The sequence below is a fragment of the Acomys minous genome (assembly GCF_964271855.1).
Source record: "Acomys minous genome assembly, chromosome: 20".
NCBI classification, from domain to species: Eukaryota; Metazoa; Chordata; class Mammalia; order Rodentia; family Muridae; genus Acomys; species Acomys minous.
In genome coordinates this window covers 4,577,351-4,595,997 of record NC_140502.1, presented here as the reverse complement: position 1 = coordinate 4,595,997, position 18,647 = coordinate 4,577,351, and the positions used below count along the sequence as shown (strand labels likewise).

General features: G+C 56.2%; 2 protein-coding genes across 2 annotated transcripts in view; one reads left to right on the top strand and one right to left on the bottom strand.

Annotated features, from left to right (window-relative positions):
• The window catches only part of SLC7A10 (solute carrier family 7 member 10), a 16,855-nt gene extending 12,794 nt beyond the window's left edge, over positions 1-4,061 (top strand). Inside the window, exons 3-11 of the mRNA XM_084770826.1 lie at positions 112-263; positions 419-544; positions 623-776; positions 1,476-1,599; positions 1,694-1,797; positions 2,258-2,354; positions 2,581-2,730; positions 3,303-3,480; positions 3,799-4,061. Coding sequence (XP_084626952.1) covers positions 112-263; positions 419-544; positions 623-776; positions 1,476-1,599; positions 1,694-1,797; positions 2,258-2,354; positions 2,581-2,730; positions 3,303-3,480; positions 3,799-3,938 — 1,225 coding nt within the window. The 3' untranslated portion in view covers positions 3,939-4,061. The remainder of the gene's footprint in view (positions 1-111; positions 264-418; positions 545-622; positions 777-1,475; positions 1,600-1,693; positions 1,798-2,257; positions 2,355-2,580; positions 2,731-3,302; positions 3,481-3,798) is intronic.
• Positions 4,055-18,647, bottom strand: LRP3 (LDL receptor related protein 3). The gene is made up of 7 exons (XM_084770815.1): positions 18,508-18,647; positions 16,837-16,884; positions 10,324-10,462; positions 8,390-8,604; positions 6,763-7,903; positions 6,240-6,372; positions 4,055-6,004 (listed from the first exon to the last, which is right to left on the bottom strand). Exons 1-7 carry the CDS (start codon positions 18,578-18,580, stop codon positions 5,408-5,410), a joined length of 2,346 nt encoding a protein of 781 aa, XP_084626941.1. The 5' UTR covers positions 18,581-18,647; the 3' UTR covers positions 4,055-5,407.

The following is an 18,647-nucleotide window of genomic DNA, read 5'->3' as shown; positions in this document are numbered from 1 at the left end:
GGGATTGGGGGGCTGGGGGGTAGGGGATGTAGTCCTCATCTATCCCAGATGCTCACATCTGGGCCAGGTAAGGGGTGTGCCTATGCCATGCTGGCCCTTGCTCGCCCACAGATTCTTACTGCTCTGGAGCGCTGTCCTGATCATGTACCCGACCAGCCTGGCCGTAATCTCCATGACCTTCTCTAACTACGTGCTCCAGCCCGTCTTTCCCAACTGTATCCCCCCAGCCACGGCCTCTCGAGTACTCTCCATGGCCTGCCTGAGTGAGTGTCCCTGAGCCTCTGTCCCCACCCCAGAGTTGCCATTGCCTGTACCGGTCAACCCTGCTGCAGAGTCTGTTCCCCATTGCTGCGTGGCCTGGCTGTAGTCTGTGGGCCACCATGGCGGTCTCGGGCGCCCACACTCCTTTCTTCTCCAGTGCTCCTGACGTGGGTGAACAGCTCCAGTGTCCGCTGGGCCACGCGCATCCAGGATATCTTCACCGGCGGGAAGCTGCTGGCGCTCTCCCTCATCATCGGTGTCGGCTTCGTCCAGATCTTCCAAGGTTAGAGGCCGGGTGGGAGCAATGGAAGAGAACGGGGGGGACCGTGCTAACTAACCCCTGGCGTCTGGACTCCCCCAGGACACTTTGAAGAGCTGAGGCCCAGCAACGCCTTCGCCTTCTGGATGACGCCGTCTGTGGGTCACCTAGCCCTGGCTTTCCTCCAAGGTTCCTTTGCCTTCAGTGGCTGGAATTTCCTCAACTATGTGACAGAGGAGCTGGTTGACCCTCGCAAGTGAGTGACGCACACAGCCAAAGCAGCTGTCCGCCACAGATCTTCTGGTACCCAAAGCCCACACTGGTCGTCCACTGACCATGGGACAGTGGCAGCTGAGGGGGCAGTGGCGAGTGGAGCGTCTCCAGGGAGCCCTCAGACCCAAGGCTTGAGTTCTGAGGGCACGTGGGAAATCTTCTAGGCTGACTTTGGCTGTATGTGATTCCAATTCCGCACCCCAAACCCCGTTTTTGTTTTATTTTATTTTATTTTATTTGTTTGTTTATTTATTTATTTATTTATTTATTTGTTATTTGAGAGACAGGGTTTCTTTGTGTAGCCTTGGCTTTCCTGGACTCCCATTGTGGACCAGACTGGCCTCAAACTCAGAGGGATCCACCTGCCTCTGCCTGCCGATCGCTGGGATTAAAGGCGAGCGCCATCACTGCCGGCTCTCCCTTTCTATCCAGACAGTAATTAGATCCTGCCCTCGGGAGATGACGATGACGTGTCCTTGTCCCTATGGTCTCAGCTCTCATCACTTCCTCCTTCTGTTAGCTTGTGCTCAGACAGGGGCTTGTTGGGGGTTGGGGTAAGGGGGGGGAGGGAGGCAGACAGCAGTATGTCCCTGCCCACCCCCTGGGCAGGTGCAGATGAGACTCCAAGGTTCCCCCCCCCCATGGTGTGGCCAGGAAGTGACGCTGCCACCTCTGTCCCCAGAAACCTACCTCGCGCCATCTTCATCTCCATCCCACTGGTCACCTTCGTGTACGCATTCACCAATGTCGCCTACTTCACTGCCATGTCCCCCCAGGAGTTGCTGTCCTCCAACGCAGTGGCTGTTGTGAGTGAGGCCTCTGCTCTCTCCCACAGCCCCTCCCCCCTTTACCCACCCCCAGCCTCATGCTGGTGGGCCTGTCCTCCGTGCCCCCTTGCAGACCTTCGGCGAGAAGCTGCTGAGCTACTTCTCCTGGATCATGCCTGTCTCTGTGGCGCTCTCTACTTTTGGGGGGATCAATGGCTACCTGTTCACCTCATCCAGGTGACTGGACTGAGGGAAAAGGGGGCAGAGGGTGGTATAAGTGAGACAAGGCAGGTGCCTCGCCATGTGCAGGGCATGCTGGAGACCACAGGAAGGGAAAGCAGCAGCAATAAATATCCGATCCCCGAGCCAGGCGGTGGTGGCGCACGCCTTTAATCCCAGCACTCGGGAGGCGGAGGCAGGCAGATCGCCATGAGTTCAAGGCCAGCCTGGTCCACAAAGTGACTCTAGGACAGCGAAGGCTACACAGAGAAGCCCTGTCTCGAAAAAAACAAACCAAAACAAAACAAAAAAGTCTGATCCCCAGTCTTGAAGTAAAGAAAACCAGGAGGCAGACTGCACTAAGGGATCTGAAAGGGCCTGGAGGGCAGAGGCCAATGGGACAGCTGGGCTCTAGCAAACAGCACCGAAGCTCCCAAGCCAGGCTCTGGCCCTTATCCATCTTCTTCCCCGAGCCCAGGCTATGTTTCTCGGGAGCCCGAGAGGGACACTTGCCCAGCTTGCTGGCCATGATCCACGTCAGACACTGCACCCCTATCCCTGCCCTCCTTGTCTGTGTAAGTTGGGGAATCTGAGCAGCCAGTGGCCATGGGGTGTGTGTTGGGGGGGGATAACAACAGAAATTCATTCCTGCCTATGGTAGATGAGCCATGGAGGGTGGGGAAAGGCTGGAACTCACCTGACCTCCTGACCTGAGTGGGAGGGAGGGGCCCAGAGCAGCCTTCAGGGATGGCGGGAAGCAGGTGGGGAGGGCCAGCTGTCAGCCGTCGGTCCCTCTCCCAGTGCGGGGCCACAGCGGTCATCATGCTCGTGGGTGACACATACACACTCATCAACTATGTGTCCTTCATCAACTACCTCTGCTACGGAGTCACTATCCTGGGCCTGCTTGTGCTGCGCTGGAGGCGGCCGGCGCTCCACAGGCCCATCAAGGTGAGACTGGAAGTGACCAGGGCCACCTTCCTCCAAGTCAAGCAGTACAGGCAGGTGTGGGTGACAATGACAGTGACCACAGCCTCCGAAGAGTGCAGAGCTTTCCACGCACTGATGTATGCTCTCCTCGTAACCCCCTGGGAAGCAAGTGCTTTTAATAGTTCCAGCCCACAGACAGGGATGATGGGACTGAGGTCGCATGGGCCACCATTGACAGAGCCCGGCAGGTCTCATGGCCCCACATGAAAAGGGTGGCAGAGAAGCACACACATCCTTATATAAATCCTGAAGGCTGCCTGAAATAATGACGCACTGAAACATAGTTGAGCTGCAGCCAAGAGTAAACAGCCCTCTGTGTGTAATTGCTACAGGATAGCTCAGCGCTGGTCAAATAGACAGCCTCAGCAGTTCAGCCAACTGGTCAACCCAGGAATTGCTCTCCAGTGCACTGGGTTGTTGCCAGAGGGACCCAGTTGCAAAAGAAGATGAGGAAAGTGTCTCTGGTCACCAGGGTGGCAGGGGAACTAGGGTGCTGGCCCCTCTGGTGCTCTCGTCCACCCTTTCTCCGTTAGGTGAATCTCCTCATTCCTGTTGTGTACTTGGTGTTCTGGGCGTTTCTGCTGGTCTTCAGCTTCATCTCTGAGCCCATGGTCTGTGGGGTCGGTGTCATCATCATCCTCACTGGGGTCCCCATCTTCTTCCTGGGAGTGTTCTGGAGAAGCAAACCAAAGTGTGTGCACAGACTCACAGGTGAGCCAGGTCTTCCCACCATGCCTCTAGGGGGGTGGGGGGTGGGGCAGGCGGGGAGGGAGGGGCATCTCTTATGATCCTACCCGAGCAAGGGCCTTCGACCAGCCTGGCTGGTGACACAAGACACAGTGACTTTCCTCAAAGCATCCTGCTCCATGCAGATGTGACCAGGGTCCATCCGTAAAGGAACCAACAACTCCCTGCTGACGGGAGGCATCCAGAGTTACGGTCATCCCGGTCTCAAAGGATCAGACCCCGACGGTTGATCTTTCTGTCTGTCTGTCTGTCTGTCTGTCTGTCTTATCTGTCTTTTCTTAGAGTCCATAACACGCTGGGGCCAGGAGCTGTGTTTCGTGGTTTACCCCCAGGACTCGCTGGAGGAGGAGGAGGAAGAAAATGGCCCCATGGGCCAGCCCTCCCCACTGCCCGTCACGGACAAGCCCTTGAAGACACAATGAGACCTTGTAGAGACTGGAACGGCTGATTCTGTTTACATGTTTATTGAGGAGGGTTTTGTGTTTTGTTTTGTTTTTTCTTTTTCTTTTTTCTTTCTTTTCTTTTCTTTCTTTCTTTCTTTCTTTTTTTTTCTGAAAAAAAAAAAGCGATCCGACCCTTCTATCGTGAGGGACCGGCCACTGGGTCGGGCTTCCTGCCTTTAGCAAAGCTCTGCTAGCTTCTCCAGAAAAGCCTGTAAATAAACAGGACTGGTTGTTGCTGTGTGCAAGGGGGAGTTCATGGGACATGCCTCAGTGGGGTGTGTGGGCTGCTAGCTGGGCAGGCGCTACGGAGGAGGTTTTCAGGCCTGGTGGGGTTTGCTGCTTGAACCTGAGGCTGGTTCCATGGGGGCCCATAGAAGACAGTGAGGTTCCATCTCCGACCCTCCGTGCCACTGTGAACTCAGCGCCACCCAGAAGAACTGAGAAATCCCCAGCTGGGACTGTCCTCATAAATCACCACAGTGGATGTTATCACTTTTTTTTTTTGAGACAGGGTTTCTCTGTGTAGCCTTGGCTGTCCTGGACTCGCTTTGTAGACCAGGCTGGCCTCGAACTCACATCGATCCGCCTGCCTCTGCCTCCCGAGTGCTGGGATTAAAGGCGTGCGCCACCGGCTTGATGTTATCACTTTTGATACCATGGCCCTGGCCTCGGGTGGGGAAACTAAGGCTCCGAGGCAGGACAGGATGGATGGATGGTACCATTGCCAGTCAGTACCTTGGCTTCTGTCTCCTGAAAAAACACAGAATGGCCTCTCTTGTGGTCACCCTCTCTCATATTTCCAGCCTTATTATTATCCTTGGAGACTGGCCCAGGAGCCAGCAGGCAAAGGGCCGCAGCCTAGCCAGGCCCGTGCTGCTGCCACAGGCATAAGGATGAGGCAGAGGCCACTAGCCCATCTCCCCCAGGAGCCCCGTGGGGAGACATGGTTAAAGCACTCACCGGGAATGAGGTCCAACACCCGCCCCTCCCCCCCCCATGGCCTTCCTAGGCCTCAACTACAGCTCCTGGCACAGTTCTGGGATAGGCAGCTGGTGCCACTGCGGGGTGAACGAACTGAGAAGCCACAGAAAGCACTCCAGAAAGCCCCGCCCTGGCTCGCCTGCCTTTCTGGAAATGAACCCCCAGATTAGAGCGTCAGAGAGCAATCTGCCACAAGACTCCATGGGGGACATGCTCCATGCTGACCTCGAAGCGAAGGTGGTCTCATCGCTCACCCTCTCCCCCAGGCCAACCCCCGAAGCCCCTGCCAGCAATGCCCATCAGATCTATAGGACTACAGAGGTCGCCCACTGGCTGAGGCAGCCAGGCTCTCCACCCGGGCAGCTGGCTGGGCCTCTGTAAGAACGAATGCAGAGGCAGGGTAGAAATGACTGTGTATTCCCTGGTTACAAAGCGGGGCTGTGGCAGTCACCGGCGTGTCCGATGGGTCAGCAGACCAGCAGGGCCTCATCATCACTAGCCTCCAATATTGGGGAGCAGGTTGGTGGGGGGCTCCTGCAGACCCCCAGTGGCTCTGGTGAACGGGGATCTTGGGTGCCACTGACAGTGGGAGTCTGGGGGTAGGGGTCTTGGGCCAAGCAGGGCTCTGGAGGCGAGTCCACGGGGGCTGAGCTGTCTTCCAGAGGGTCCTCACAGGCCTTTCTCTCCTTGTCCTCAGGCCTGCGCTCTGGGTCTCGCAGGTTCAAGGGTGGGGGTGGCACTGAAGGTCCTACTTCCGGTGCCTGGCCTGGACCACTAGGAGGCCCGTCTCCAGCTTCCCTGGGGCTGCCTGTGTCTGTATGGGGTGCGAGGGGATCTGGGACAGCCCCTGGTGCTGCCTGGAGAAGCCCATCGCCCAGCACGGTCTGTGAGGAGGTACGTGCCGCTGCCGCGGTCAGCAGCGGGATCTGGCCTCGAGGCGCCCGCGGCCGATGGAAAAGCCTGTTCCAGAGGCGGCCGAGGCGGCGACGAGATGGCCCCCTGCGGGAGGCGTGCCGACGCATCTGCCGTCGCATGGCTGTGCGAAGGTTCTGTAGCACTGATGCCTGAGGGGGTGGGGAGACAGCCATGGTAAGGCTGGAGATCAGGCCACTCAGGAACAGCCGACGGCATACCCCCTTCCAGACCAGAAGCTAATCAGTGCTTCCTGCACCTGACTGTGTACCCTTCCCACTTCCAAACGCCCCTCCGCCTAGCTCGCCTCTTGGCCTCTTGGTCTTGGGGGGCTCTCTGAGACCTGGGCCTTGTGGGACCTCAATAGTCATACATATGAAGGCTCACCTGGGATGCGCTGTAGACAGGAAAGTCCTCAACAGGTGGAATGAGACCCTGTGCGATTAGCTGGCCATAGGATGGGGGCGCCTCCCGCCGCACAAACTCTGCCTCTAAGCGAGTCATTTGGGTCTCAAAGGCCCTGAAAGCAACAGGACAGAAAGGAAGAATGGTAGGGACTTGCCTTAACAGCAGGATTTAGGGATCCCACCCTACCCCCCCCCTTCCATCCAGACCCCCCTGCACGCACACACAACAGTCCCGTATTGGGATGACCCAGACCCATAGCTTGGGATGTGGCGAGATTTTTATTTTTATTTTTTTGAGACAGGGTTTCTCTGTGTAGCCTTGGCTGTCCTGGGACTCTCTTTGTAGACCAGGCTGGCTTCGAACTCACAGAGATCCACCTGCCTCTGCCTCCCGAGTGCTGGGATTAAAGGCGAGTCGCCACCACCGCCCGGCGAGATTTTTTTTTTTTCCTCGCAGGAAAATGGAAGGACTCTGGGGCTCCAGGCCATCATGGGGTGCCCACCTGTACTCTTGCGTGCGCAGGGAATAGAGTTTGAAGGCGCAGCCTAGGGCGATGACCAGCAGCAGTCCACATACGAGGCTCCCGATGAGAGCGGCCGTGATGACCTTGCGGGGCACGGCGGCCAGACAGCCGTGCTCGTCGCTACCATCCTGGCAGTCCTCCTGGCCGTCACAGCGCCAGGTCTCAAAGATGCACAAGTTGGTTCCACAGTGGAAGGTGCCCGGTTGGCAGGAAAAGCAGTTCTTCTCGTCGGCGCCGTCGGGGCAGCTTTTCTGGTTGTTGCACCGGTCAGCAGGTGCATAGCACAGGCCGCTGCCCCCCTCACAGGGATACTGATCCGGAGGGCAGGCCGGACAGCCCTGCTCATCCCGGCCACTTGCACAGTGCCACCAGCCGTCACAGCGCTGTGGCTCCGAGAAGCAGCCCTGCTCCCCTGAGCTGGCGTCATCTCCCTCGCCGCCGCCGCCTCCGCCGCTGCTGCTGCCGCTGCCACACGGCTGCTCCCATGGGAGGCAGTAGCCCTTCACCTGGTATGTGGCATTGAACCCGTGGCCAGCACTGCGGGCGCGAGCGTGGTAGGCCACAGTGAGACGGCCCTGGGCCGCCTCGAGGCTCACCGGCCGGTGGTTGCTGCGGTAGGACAGTGTTTGCAGCAGCCGGTCCCCACGCTCGCCCAGGCCTTCGTACACCTGGACGTAGTCGTCATAACCCAGGCGCAGCTCCAGCTGCAGCAGCACGCGCCGGGGGTCCTGCGTGTCCACCAGCCACGTGCAGTGAAGGTCCGAAGGGCCACGGGCAGCGCCAAACAGGTCTGGGGAGGCGAAGGAACCATAGAAGCTGCCCAGCCGCCGGCCACATGCTAGGTCCGGGCAGCCAGCCTCATCGGAGCCGTCACCACAGTCCTGGGAGCCATCGCAGCGCCGCTCTACCGGCAGGCAGCGTGTGGAGCGAGCGCCACTGCACGGGAAGGTGCCCCCCGGGCACAGGCTGCCTGGCGGCTCCGAGGCGGGTGCGGAACAGTTACCCTCATCCGAGCCGTCTCCGCACTCATCCACCATGTTGCACTGCCAAGGGCCAGGCAGGCACTTGCCGTTGCCACAGCGGAACTCATCTGTCTGGCAGGATGCCTGGCCCAGCTTCCCTGGAGGCAAAGAGGTGGCAGGGTGAGCCGGGCAACCCCATCCGGGCCTCCGTACAAAGAGGCGGGGCCAACCCTGGGGCAAAGGCTCCAGGGGTGGAAGACTGGCTCAAATTTTTTTTTTTATAAACTCAATTTTATTATTTATTGATTTATTTATTTACTTATTTTGGTTTTTCGAGACAGGGTTTCTCTGTGTAGCCTTGGCTGTCCTGGACTCACTTTGTAGACCAGGCTGGCCTCGAACTCACAGCGATCCGCCTGCCTCTGCCTCCCTGAGTGCTGGGATTAAAGGCATGAGCCACCACCGCCCCGGCTATGGGCTCAATTTTTTTTGAGCTGAGCTTGGGCAAAGAGACTCTGAGGCTCTTGCAGACATCAGCCCCACCCCCAACCTAGGATTAGCAGGGCTGATAAGAGGAGCCTTTGCGGGGGGGGGGGGGGGGGGGGGGGGGGACCGGGGCTAGTGGGAGAGCTTGCCGGCATCACCTCGGATATAAGAGAGGCGGAAGCCCTGGGCCTGGCCGGAGCTGGAGGCGTCTGAGTGGAAGAAGATCCAAACATGGTCACGGGCAGAGATGAAGGCGGGTGGGATGGCTGAACCACAGAGGCGGAAGGCCTCCTGGCGAGGTGGAGCTGCCGGGCCCAGCAGGAGCCAGTCGAGGGAACACTGGTGAGACTCCTCTACATCAAAGTTACGGAAACTGTGGGCAGAGAGGGACCACAGAGATGGTTAGGCAGCGCCCAGCAAAGGCAGCTAAGCTTGCCTTGACCCACCCAGCAGATTTTTTAAAAATATTTATTATTTATACAATATTCTGCCTACAGGCCAGAAGAGGGCACCAGATTATAGAGGGCACTCATTATAGATGGTTGGGAGCCACCATGTGGTTGCTGGGAATTGAACTCAGGACCTTTGGAAGAACAGCCAGTGCTCTTAACCTCTGAGCCATCTCTCCAGCCCCAACCTGCCCCCTTTTAATCTCCCAAACTGCCTGGGTCCGCCCAGACCCCAGGGTCCAAAGTTTCCTCCTTGAGGAGCCATGGCATCCGGGGCAGCATCCATCAGTCCAGCTGGTTTCCGTCTCTCAGTCCTCCACATAGGATCTCCAGCTCAAAACTGACCGCAGAGGGCCAGCAGCCCTCTGACAGTTTTTCCCTAAAGGTAGTGACCCCTGGGGCATCAGGACAGCACAAAACTTCCAGGACAGTGCCCTGAAGGAAGGGCTCTGCCCATGAGGTTACTTGATGCAGCAGTTGGAGGAGGGGGGGGTGGGGGCGGTCCAAAAGTTGCTCAGGTGGAACGCTGGCACACGAGTAGAAACCAGAACAGGTTCTGTCCCTGCCCATCCCATTCCTGTCTCTCAGATCTACGGAGTACTTAGGCCTGGAAGATGAGGATGAGGCGGGCTTCTGGATTTTAGCATTTAGAGGTGTGACAGACACAGCAAATAGCAAGCCCTTCCTCCCCCTCCCCCACCTCCCCACGACCTCATCCTGTTTCCCTGAGGTCCCCTGAGGGACCACCTGATGTCCCCGTGCCACCCTCGCCTCCAACCACTCCTGCAGGACAGAGGACAGACACCTTTGCCACCTCAAACAGCCAGACTTCCCCCACCAGCTCCTACGGCTCACTTTTAGCCACCAAAAAGTTAAGGATGGGTGCAGGAAGAGACCCAGCTCAGAACCCCCAACCAAGGGAGTAGGTAATTAAATGTCAAAATGCTCACATGTGTAAGCACACACATGCTTACAGCTCACACACGGTCACACAGGTCCCTCACATGCCTGTTCCTAAATGTGCCAATATACCTAGACACATACATACCCGCCAAACACACACACACACACACACACACACACACACACACATACACACACACACATATACACACACATACACACACACATACACACACACACATACACACACACATACACACACACATACACACACACATACACACACACACACATACACACACACATACACACACACACATACACACACACACATACACACACACACACATACACACACACACATACACACACATACACACACACACATACACACACACACATACACACACACACATACACATACACACATACACACACACACATACACACACACACATACACACACACATACACACACACATACACACACATACACACACACATACACACACACATACACACACACACATACACACACACACATACACACACACACATACACACACACACACACACATACACACACACATACACACACACACACACACACATACACACACATACACCATGCCTGCTAAGGCCTGGGCTTGTGCACAGCATACCTGTCCACACCCATGTGCGTCCCTTGCACGCCCGCTAGGCACATACGCGTGTGGCGTCCCAGAGCTGCTGCGCCTTACCTGATGGTGATCATGTCCCCACGGTCACCCTGAATGTACCAGCTGCAGTTAGTGCCCGGCGGGTAATTGAGTGGCCAGGCTGGACTGTAGATGACCCCTCGCCGTTCGGTGTGCTGTTCCAGCTTTCCGCTGCAGGCGGCTGTTGGAAGAGAAGGCTGAGAAGTGGCCACCCACCTCTGGGTAAGAGGCAGGTTTTGCAGGGGGCTGTGCCCCTGTCAATGGCTTGAGCACAGGTTTCTGCTAAGCCCAGTCAGTCTACAGTCCCAGTCTCCATGGAGGCTGTGTGTGGGTTCAAGGAAGGACCTCCCCCCAAGACTTGAGGCAGTGTAGCCCCTATCCCCGTAGTATAGTGGAGTCTTAAGCCTGTGTGTACAGCCCCCACCCTGCCTCCGTGTCAGTAGGGCTAAGAGCAAGACATTTTTAATTCCCCTTGGTATCTGGCACATGCAACTATGAGGTATTCAGACTTCAGCTTAGTGGATGCTTTACACAGAAGCCTTCAGCTCGTGGGCATACACAGGCCACCTCATTAGCGCCCCCTGCAGAGCCATGTGAAACACAGCCCCAGGGGAGGCTGGAGAGGTGGCTCAGCGGTTGAGAGCGCTTGCTGCTCTTGCAGAGGACCCAAGTTCAATTCCCAGCACCCACCTGGCTGCTCACAACCATCTGTAACTGCAGTCCCACGGGATCTAATGCCCTCTTCTGATCCCCCTGGGCTCCTGTATCTACATGGTGCACAGACATATGCTCAGATACACGCATATACACATAAAAATAAATAGATAAATAAATACTAAAACACACACACACACACACACACACACACACACACACACACACACACAGCCCCAGGAAAAAGAGGGGCGTTGCCACCTGGCACATATGTACTGGCTATCTATTGCACATCAGGCAAGAGTAATATGCATGATTAGCAGGACTGATAATCTTCCTGTGAGTCTCACCGGCTGGGGATGAAAACACACAGGATTTATACAGAATCCCTGGTGACAGGAAGGAAGGCGGCAATGTGCCGACCTGGCTGCAAGCGTAGTCTGGGTCTCAGTACACCTTGTATGAAACTGGGGTTTGGGGGCTGGAGAGTTGGCTCAGAGTCTAAGAGCACTTGCTGTTCTTGCGTAGGACCAGTGGTTGGTTCCCAGCACCCACAGTGGGCAACTCCCAACTGCCTGGAACTCCAGTGACCTCCTCTGACCTCCTGCACACATGCGCACAACTCCTCCTTCCCCCCCACATTTACACGCATACGTTAAAAAAAATAAATCTTTTATATTTAAATTCTGAGATTTTTATCTAAATATATGTGAAAAGATCCTGGAGGTAGGTGTTCTAACCAGATAAAGAAATGGAGGCTCAAAAAAATAAATAAATAAAAAATAAAAAAAAAGAAATGGAGACTCAGAGTCAGTAAATGATTTCCCAACACACACAGCCAGCAAGTGGCAGAGTTAGGATCCACCTGGTCCTTGGATGCTCAGCCTCTCACTGCAGGACCTGAGCCCCCAAGCGTTAACGTTAACAGCGTGTCAGCCGTGTGCCCCCACGCCAGGGATGGGAATAAAGAGTTCGTTAGCCAGCATAAGTGAGAGACCCCACACCTGCCCGGCTGCATGGGCTCTCTGAGGGCCACGCGGGGCACCCCTTACACTTGGCTGCATCCCCGGCCATGACCCTCAAAAGTTTATCTTATCCGGCTAGTCACAAAGGCCAGGCCCACTTTACAGATTGCAGGGCAAGGCCCCGGAAGTCCTCGGCTTCCCACTGCAGGCATCGGAAGCTGCATCCTCTCCTGCTGTGGCCTCCCTCTGGGCAGCTGCTGCAGGAGGACCCCACTCCAACCCTCTGCGTCCCTGTCTCTTAGGAAGACGACATGTCGCCTGTCTACCAAACTGCCTCATATCTCCTGTATCCTTCTCTCAAGCCCAAGATCCCTCCCTTGGAAGGGGGAATTGCTCCCTAGCCTCCTAGCTCACTTGCTCGCTCGCTCGCTCACTCACTCCTTTTCAGTTTCAGCCTTCATAGGGAGGCCCACACCAGATCACTTCCAGTGGAGCATCTGTCCTTTGTCCCCTCTGTCCTTCTCAGCCTCTGTCATAACGAGACTTCCCTCTTGTTTCAGTTTTTTTTGTTTTTGGTTTTGGTTTTGGTTTTTCGAGACAGGGTCTCTCTGTGTAGCCTTGGCTGTCCTGGACTCACTTTGTAGACCAGGCTGGCCTCGAACTCACAGAGATCCACCTGCCTCTGCCTGGAATTAAAGGCTAGAATTAAAGTGCTGGGATTAAAGGCTGAGATGCTCTGGCCTGACACCCAGAGGCCAGCACGGTGCCTGACATGCAGTGGGCGGCCAACATGAACTCCTGCTGGCTAGTCTAGTGCCTTGTGGGCGTCCTGAGGGGTGTGGTCGCTCTGCCATCTGTGACCACGAGGGTCTTGGCTAGCCAGTCCACGCACAGGGCATCGAAGAGCTGAGTCTGAAGTGCGTCTTTGCACACGCTGTGGTGGCACACACACACACACACACACACACTTACAATCCTGGCACTTGGAAGGCTGGGCCAGGAGGATCCTGAGTGTGAGGCCAGTCTGGGGCTCATAGTGAGTTCAAGGCCAGCATGAGCTACCTGTGACCCTGAGGAAGAAAAGAAAAGAGAAAGAAAGAAGGAAGGAAGGGCCGGGCAGTGGTGGTGCACGCCTTTAATCCCAGCACTCGGGAGGCAGAGGCAGGCGGATCGCTGTGAGTTCGAGGCCAGCCTGGTCTACAAAGTGAGTCCAGGACAGCCAAGGCTACACAGAGAAACCCTGTCTCAAAAAAAAAAAAAAAAGAATGAAGGAAGGATTAGATAAGTGTTAGATAGATAGATAGACAGACAGATAGAAGAAAGGACAGAGGGACTTGAGGAGGGAGGGAAGTTGGAAAGGAGAAGAAAGGAAAGGGAAAGGGGAAACAAAGGGAGGGAAGCAAAGGACACTTTTGTCCCTAATGTGGAGGTGGCCATCCTCAGAATGTCACCCTTTTACAGCATCAAGGGTCCCATTCAGAGCCAGGCATGATGGTGCATGCCTTTAACCCCAGCACTCGGGAGGCAGGGGCAGGCGGATCACTGTGAGTTCGAGGCCAGCCTGGTCTACAAAGTGAATCCAGGACAGCCAAGGCTACACAGAGAGACCCTGTCTCAAAAAAAAAAAGTACCGTTCAGTGAGGTACAACTAGGTCCTCTGGTCCCTAGGATGCAGCCTCCCCAGCCTCTGGGGCCTTGCCAAGGAGACAGGAGCCAAAGCTAGTGGAGCAGGGTGTCAAGAGAGCATGCACGGTGCCCCCAGCCTGGCCCTGACTCCTGCTGGCAGACGCAACCCCCAGCTAGGCTATCTCATGGAGACCAGGGTGTCCACCTGAAGTGACCTGGAGAACTTCTCCTTCCTGAGGTGCAGGGTGGTGGCTCCTGGGGCAGGCAGAGTCCAATGAGACTCGGGGTGTCTCTACCCCCTAACAGAGAGTCCATTAAAGTTCTAAGTCAACATCTTGCTCTCTTCCTGCCTCAGCCAGACGCTTGTCCCTGTGTGCCCACATCTGGGCATTTATTCAGGGTTTAGGTGGCCTGTCTGCCTAGATGACTGGACCACTACCATCTCATTCCAACCTTTTCACAAACCCTCCATCCTATTACCCCAGGGGAGTATCACTGTTAACTGTCCTCTTCTCTGGGGGGCGGGGTCTTCTCTGTGGGGTGGGGTCTTCTCTGGGGGCGGTGTCTTCTCTGGGGGCGGGTCTTCTCTGGGGGGCGGGGTCACAGGTACCAGACTGGAATCCTACAGTCACCACACCTGGGTCTTACATCAAGGGGGAGCTCCACTAAGAGTTCTTTCCTAGCCGAGTATGGTGGTGCATGCCTTTAATCTCAGCACTAAGGAGGCAGAGGCAGGAGGATCACTGTGAGTTCGAGGCCAGCCTGGTCTACAAAGTGAATCCAGGACAGCCAAGGCTACACAGAGAAACCCTGTCTCAAAACAAACAAACAAACAAAAACCCAAATAACAAACAGAAAACAACAACAATAAACAATTCTTGCCTAGACACCACTTGGCAATAAGTCAAGATGTGCCTAGGTTGGCCAACACACCCAGAACCCCAGCTCTCTATGACAGCAGTTCAGCTCCACACTAGGGCCAGGACCTAAACCTCCGTGGCCATATGTAGCCTTGAGTAAGGACGCATCTTATCCATCGTAAAACAGAGTCAGTGCATGCTGCTATCTGTGGCCCCTGAAGCACCACATCTGCAAACCCCGGGACCACATCTGGAATGCCCACCCACCCACCAGCAGCAGAAATGGTCTCGGGTTCACACTTGCAAGGTGTCAACCTCCTCTCCTGCTGCAGCCCTGCTATGGACCGCCGACCCAGTCAGCGCCTTCCTGGAATCAGAGTGTGAAACCGGACTGTCCTTTGTGGTCAGTACATCGGGACCTGGGCTGGGCTGGTCGGTGCTGACTAAGGCAGGGCCCCGGGCCAGCCTGGGTCAGCAGAGGAGGCCCAGCTGCAGAAAAACACAGAGCTGAGGCACATAGAAGATTATGGGGGCAAAAAAAGCTCAGCCTTCCAGACAGGCAGAGAAACCGGTCTCCACCATGCCCCTGCCTGCCCTCCCCACACCTTGTAATCACCACCAGACACAATTACCCACCTTGAGCCTCAGTGGGACCAGCCTGAAACCTGAAACCCCACGTAGTTATGCTGGTGACACAAGAGACAACAAACAAGTCCCAGGTCCCCATACTTGGGACTGGGGGGGGGGGGGGCAGTCAACCATCTTTACACACAGCCTGAGGCACTTTGCCTCAATGTGGCTTTGCCAATTACTTAGCCTTGGCTACTGTTGGCTTGCTTTTGAAGCAGAGTCTATGTAGCCCAGGCTGGCCTAGAACGTGTGATCCTCCTGCCTCAGCCTCCCCAGCACTAAGATCACAGGCACACAGCACCGCACCTGGCACTAAAACACCATTTTAGGGTTTGCTGAAGGCAGCCATATATTGACTACATGAGAAAGAGAGATGGTGAGGTTCACTTGGTTTATTAGTGATGGAGCAGGCCACCTCACAACTTTCTGGCGGGCTCATTCCCCAAACAGTGGCAGCCCCTCCACAACCGAGGACGAGTATCTGCGGCTGCTCTTTCCCTCTCTGGACACCAGACCAGAGCTCAAAGATGGCCATCAGATGGCCAGCCAACACTGACAGGCAAGAGGCCAACAAAAGGCTCCTCACTGTTTTTTTTTCACACCCTACGTGTCAACCTCTCTGCTGCAAGTTGGCTTGCCTGGAACAAGGCTGTGTTCTTATCCACTCTCCTCCTGACCCTCACACACAAGCCAATACACTGTCTGCCCTGAAGCATACCAGGGCTAGGCACCAGCCAGCCAGAGCCTGCCCTAGAATTAGCCTCCAGAATTATCCAACTGGCCAATCTAGGCTGTCAAAGCTGATTGCGTTGCCCTTCTCCTGGAAATCCCAGTGAAAGTTGTGGCTTCTGCCTTTCTCTCATCCTGAGTCAGCCTGGCCAAACCTACACCCCAGCTCCTCACTGGGGGATTCTAGGCAGGGGCTCTACCACTGAGCCACACCCCAGCCCCTCACTGGGGGATTCTAGGCAGGGGCTCTACCACTGAGCCACACCCCAGCCCCTTACTGGGGGACTCTAGGCAGGGGCTTTACCACTGAGCCACACCCCAGCCCCTTACTGGGGGATTCTAGGCAGGGGCTCTACCACTGAGCCACACCCCAGCCCCTCACTCGGGGATTCTAGGCAGGGGCTCTACCACTGAGCCACACCCCAGCCCCTCACTAGGGGATTCTAGGCAGGGGCTCTACCACTGAGCCACACCCCAGCTCCTCACTGGGGGATTCTAGGCAGGGGCTCTACCACTAAGCCACACCCCAGCCCCTCACTGGGGGATTCTAGGCAGGGGCTCTACCACTGAGCCACACCCCCAGCCCTTAAAAACAAAATGTTTTAGACAGAGTCTCACAAAGCTGGCCAGGCTTTTTTGTGAACTCCCTCTGTAGCCTAAGCAGGCCATAATGTCAACCCTCCTGCCTCAGTCTTCTGAGTGGCTGGAATTACAGGCTTGTGCCACCAAACCAGTCTTAAAGTCTGATTTTTTTTTCCTCAATGGTACTGGCCTCTGTGGCACCATTAATATTACCTCTAGGTATTATTTTAATATACATGAGCATCCAGTGTCCCCAAGGAACCCCACAGCCCACAAGAGGCAGAATCTATTAGCTGCACAGGGCTTTTGCTAGTCTGCGGCTTAGTACCAAGCCACAGAGCACACGCTCCCTCTGAACATCGCTTCAGCAGACCCTAATGGCCAGGTCTGAGGTGGGCTCGCATTTTTACCTATTTTACCAAGGAAATCATTGTCACTAAGTTTTTCTCCAATCAGAGACAACAATGAGCCATCCTCCGAGGTCGCTAAGCCAGGCCAGGCTTACTCACCTAAGGCGGGAACTGCACTGCTGAGCCTCCCAGTGAGAAAGAGGTTCACTGTGGAAGACACAGAAAGGTGCTGTTAGTCGGGGACAGTAGACCTTGGAGTCCAGGACACATGCCTGGGCCAGCAGTGAACACAGGACAGAACGGTTAAGTCAAGGCAGGCCCCCCCCCCTTTATGTCACGTGGCATGGCTCAGATCACTGCCAAAGACCCCCACCACCACCACCACCACCTCTTTTCCTTCTGGGTTAGGCAAAGGTGAAGAACTCACAGGGTTTCAGGACCTGCCTTTATACACTCACAGCCAGAGTTGGCGGCGTTGGGCCAGCCTGACTGTGGCACCAAAGAATTCAGCATTTTCCTCTCAGGTATAGAACTACCTATCGCGTAGGCTCAGCCTTGTACTTTTACCATTCAAGCGGCCTCCTACCAATTTTAAGGGCTTCCTCCCTCGGTGGACATTGGTGGTGACCATGCCATTGGCTTCCCAGGACCCCACTGAACTAAAGGCAGAGCGTTTCCTGCCACTGCCACAATAGATGCCACCTCCATGGGGGTGTCCTTTACTTCAATTCTACTGTTTTGCTTCAAGGCTTTCCAGGCTGAGACAAAGTCTATCTAGCCCAAGTGAAAAGGAGATCTTACTTCCTGGGGATCAGGGTGCCCCCTTTCTGACTTCACCATTTGGTGAGGAAACAGGGGCATTCATCCCAGACAAGGAGGCTCTTACCACTGCCCTGCCCCACCTGGGAAACACAGCAGACACCTTGACCACCCACGGGCGCTCTGGGCACATGCCACTACTTAGATTACCTCACCCAGGCTCTGAGGGAGGTCTGCCCGTGACCCTCTCACCTTTCTCTGTGCTTGGGGGCCCAGATGAGCGTTAACAATTGAAAATGAAAGCACTTCCCCCAAGCCAAGTTGTGAGTTCAGTTTCGGGGGAGCCTGTCAGGTTCCTGAACCCTCAACAGTGACATCACTGGGTGTCCCCTAATGACCCCAGCTCCTCCTCGGAAGGGCCTCCCTCCTTCATCAGGTAAATAAAGAACCATGTGGGCTGAGAATTTAACTCCTTCCTTCCCCTCTCCTGTAATGGCTCCTGGGAAAGTGGACAGAAATCTTTCCTGGCTCCAGGGAAGGAGGCTTCTAAGCCAGGTTCCAGCCCTGGCGGGTTCTCGGCCCTCCCCAGAACAGACTCCCCACGGTTATCAGAGCTGAACCGGCCTGTGGCCGTCTGGGTCTGGGAAGACACAATGGGAAAACGAGTTCTCACATCTACCTCCCCCCACCCCACCCCCGCAGCCCCCACGCTGAGTCCCCATCTTTGGCTAGCTCCCGGGCCTGTCCCCGGACTCCAGGCAGGAAACGGTTCCTTCTTCTGGGAGCAGCAGTCCGGCTCTTTGTCCACAGCCCTGGAGGCCAGAGCACAGCTCAAGCAGGCCGGGTGGAAAGCGACAGGAAAACCCCAGGCTTCCCCCCAGGAACCAGCGTCCTCGCGCTCCTACACCCAGCTCCAGTCCTGGGGCGCTACTGTAGTGGGAGTCGCCCTCCCCGGTAGTCCAGGGGTCCTGGGGAGCTGCGCGCTCAGCAGTCTAGGGCGCGGGAGCCATCGCAGTGCAGGGGTTCCAGAAGCCCTACCCGGCCCGGCCCGGCCCGGTGAGGCCCACTCACCCAGGCAGACGACTGCGAGCGGCGCCCTGGCGCCCGGCGCCCCCTCCGGCCCCGCGGCCGCGCGCTTCTCCATGCCGGGGCGGGCCGCGCGCGGACGCCTGCTGCCCTGCGGCCGGGGCTCCGCCTGGGGCTAGGGCTGG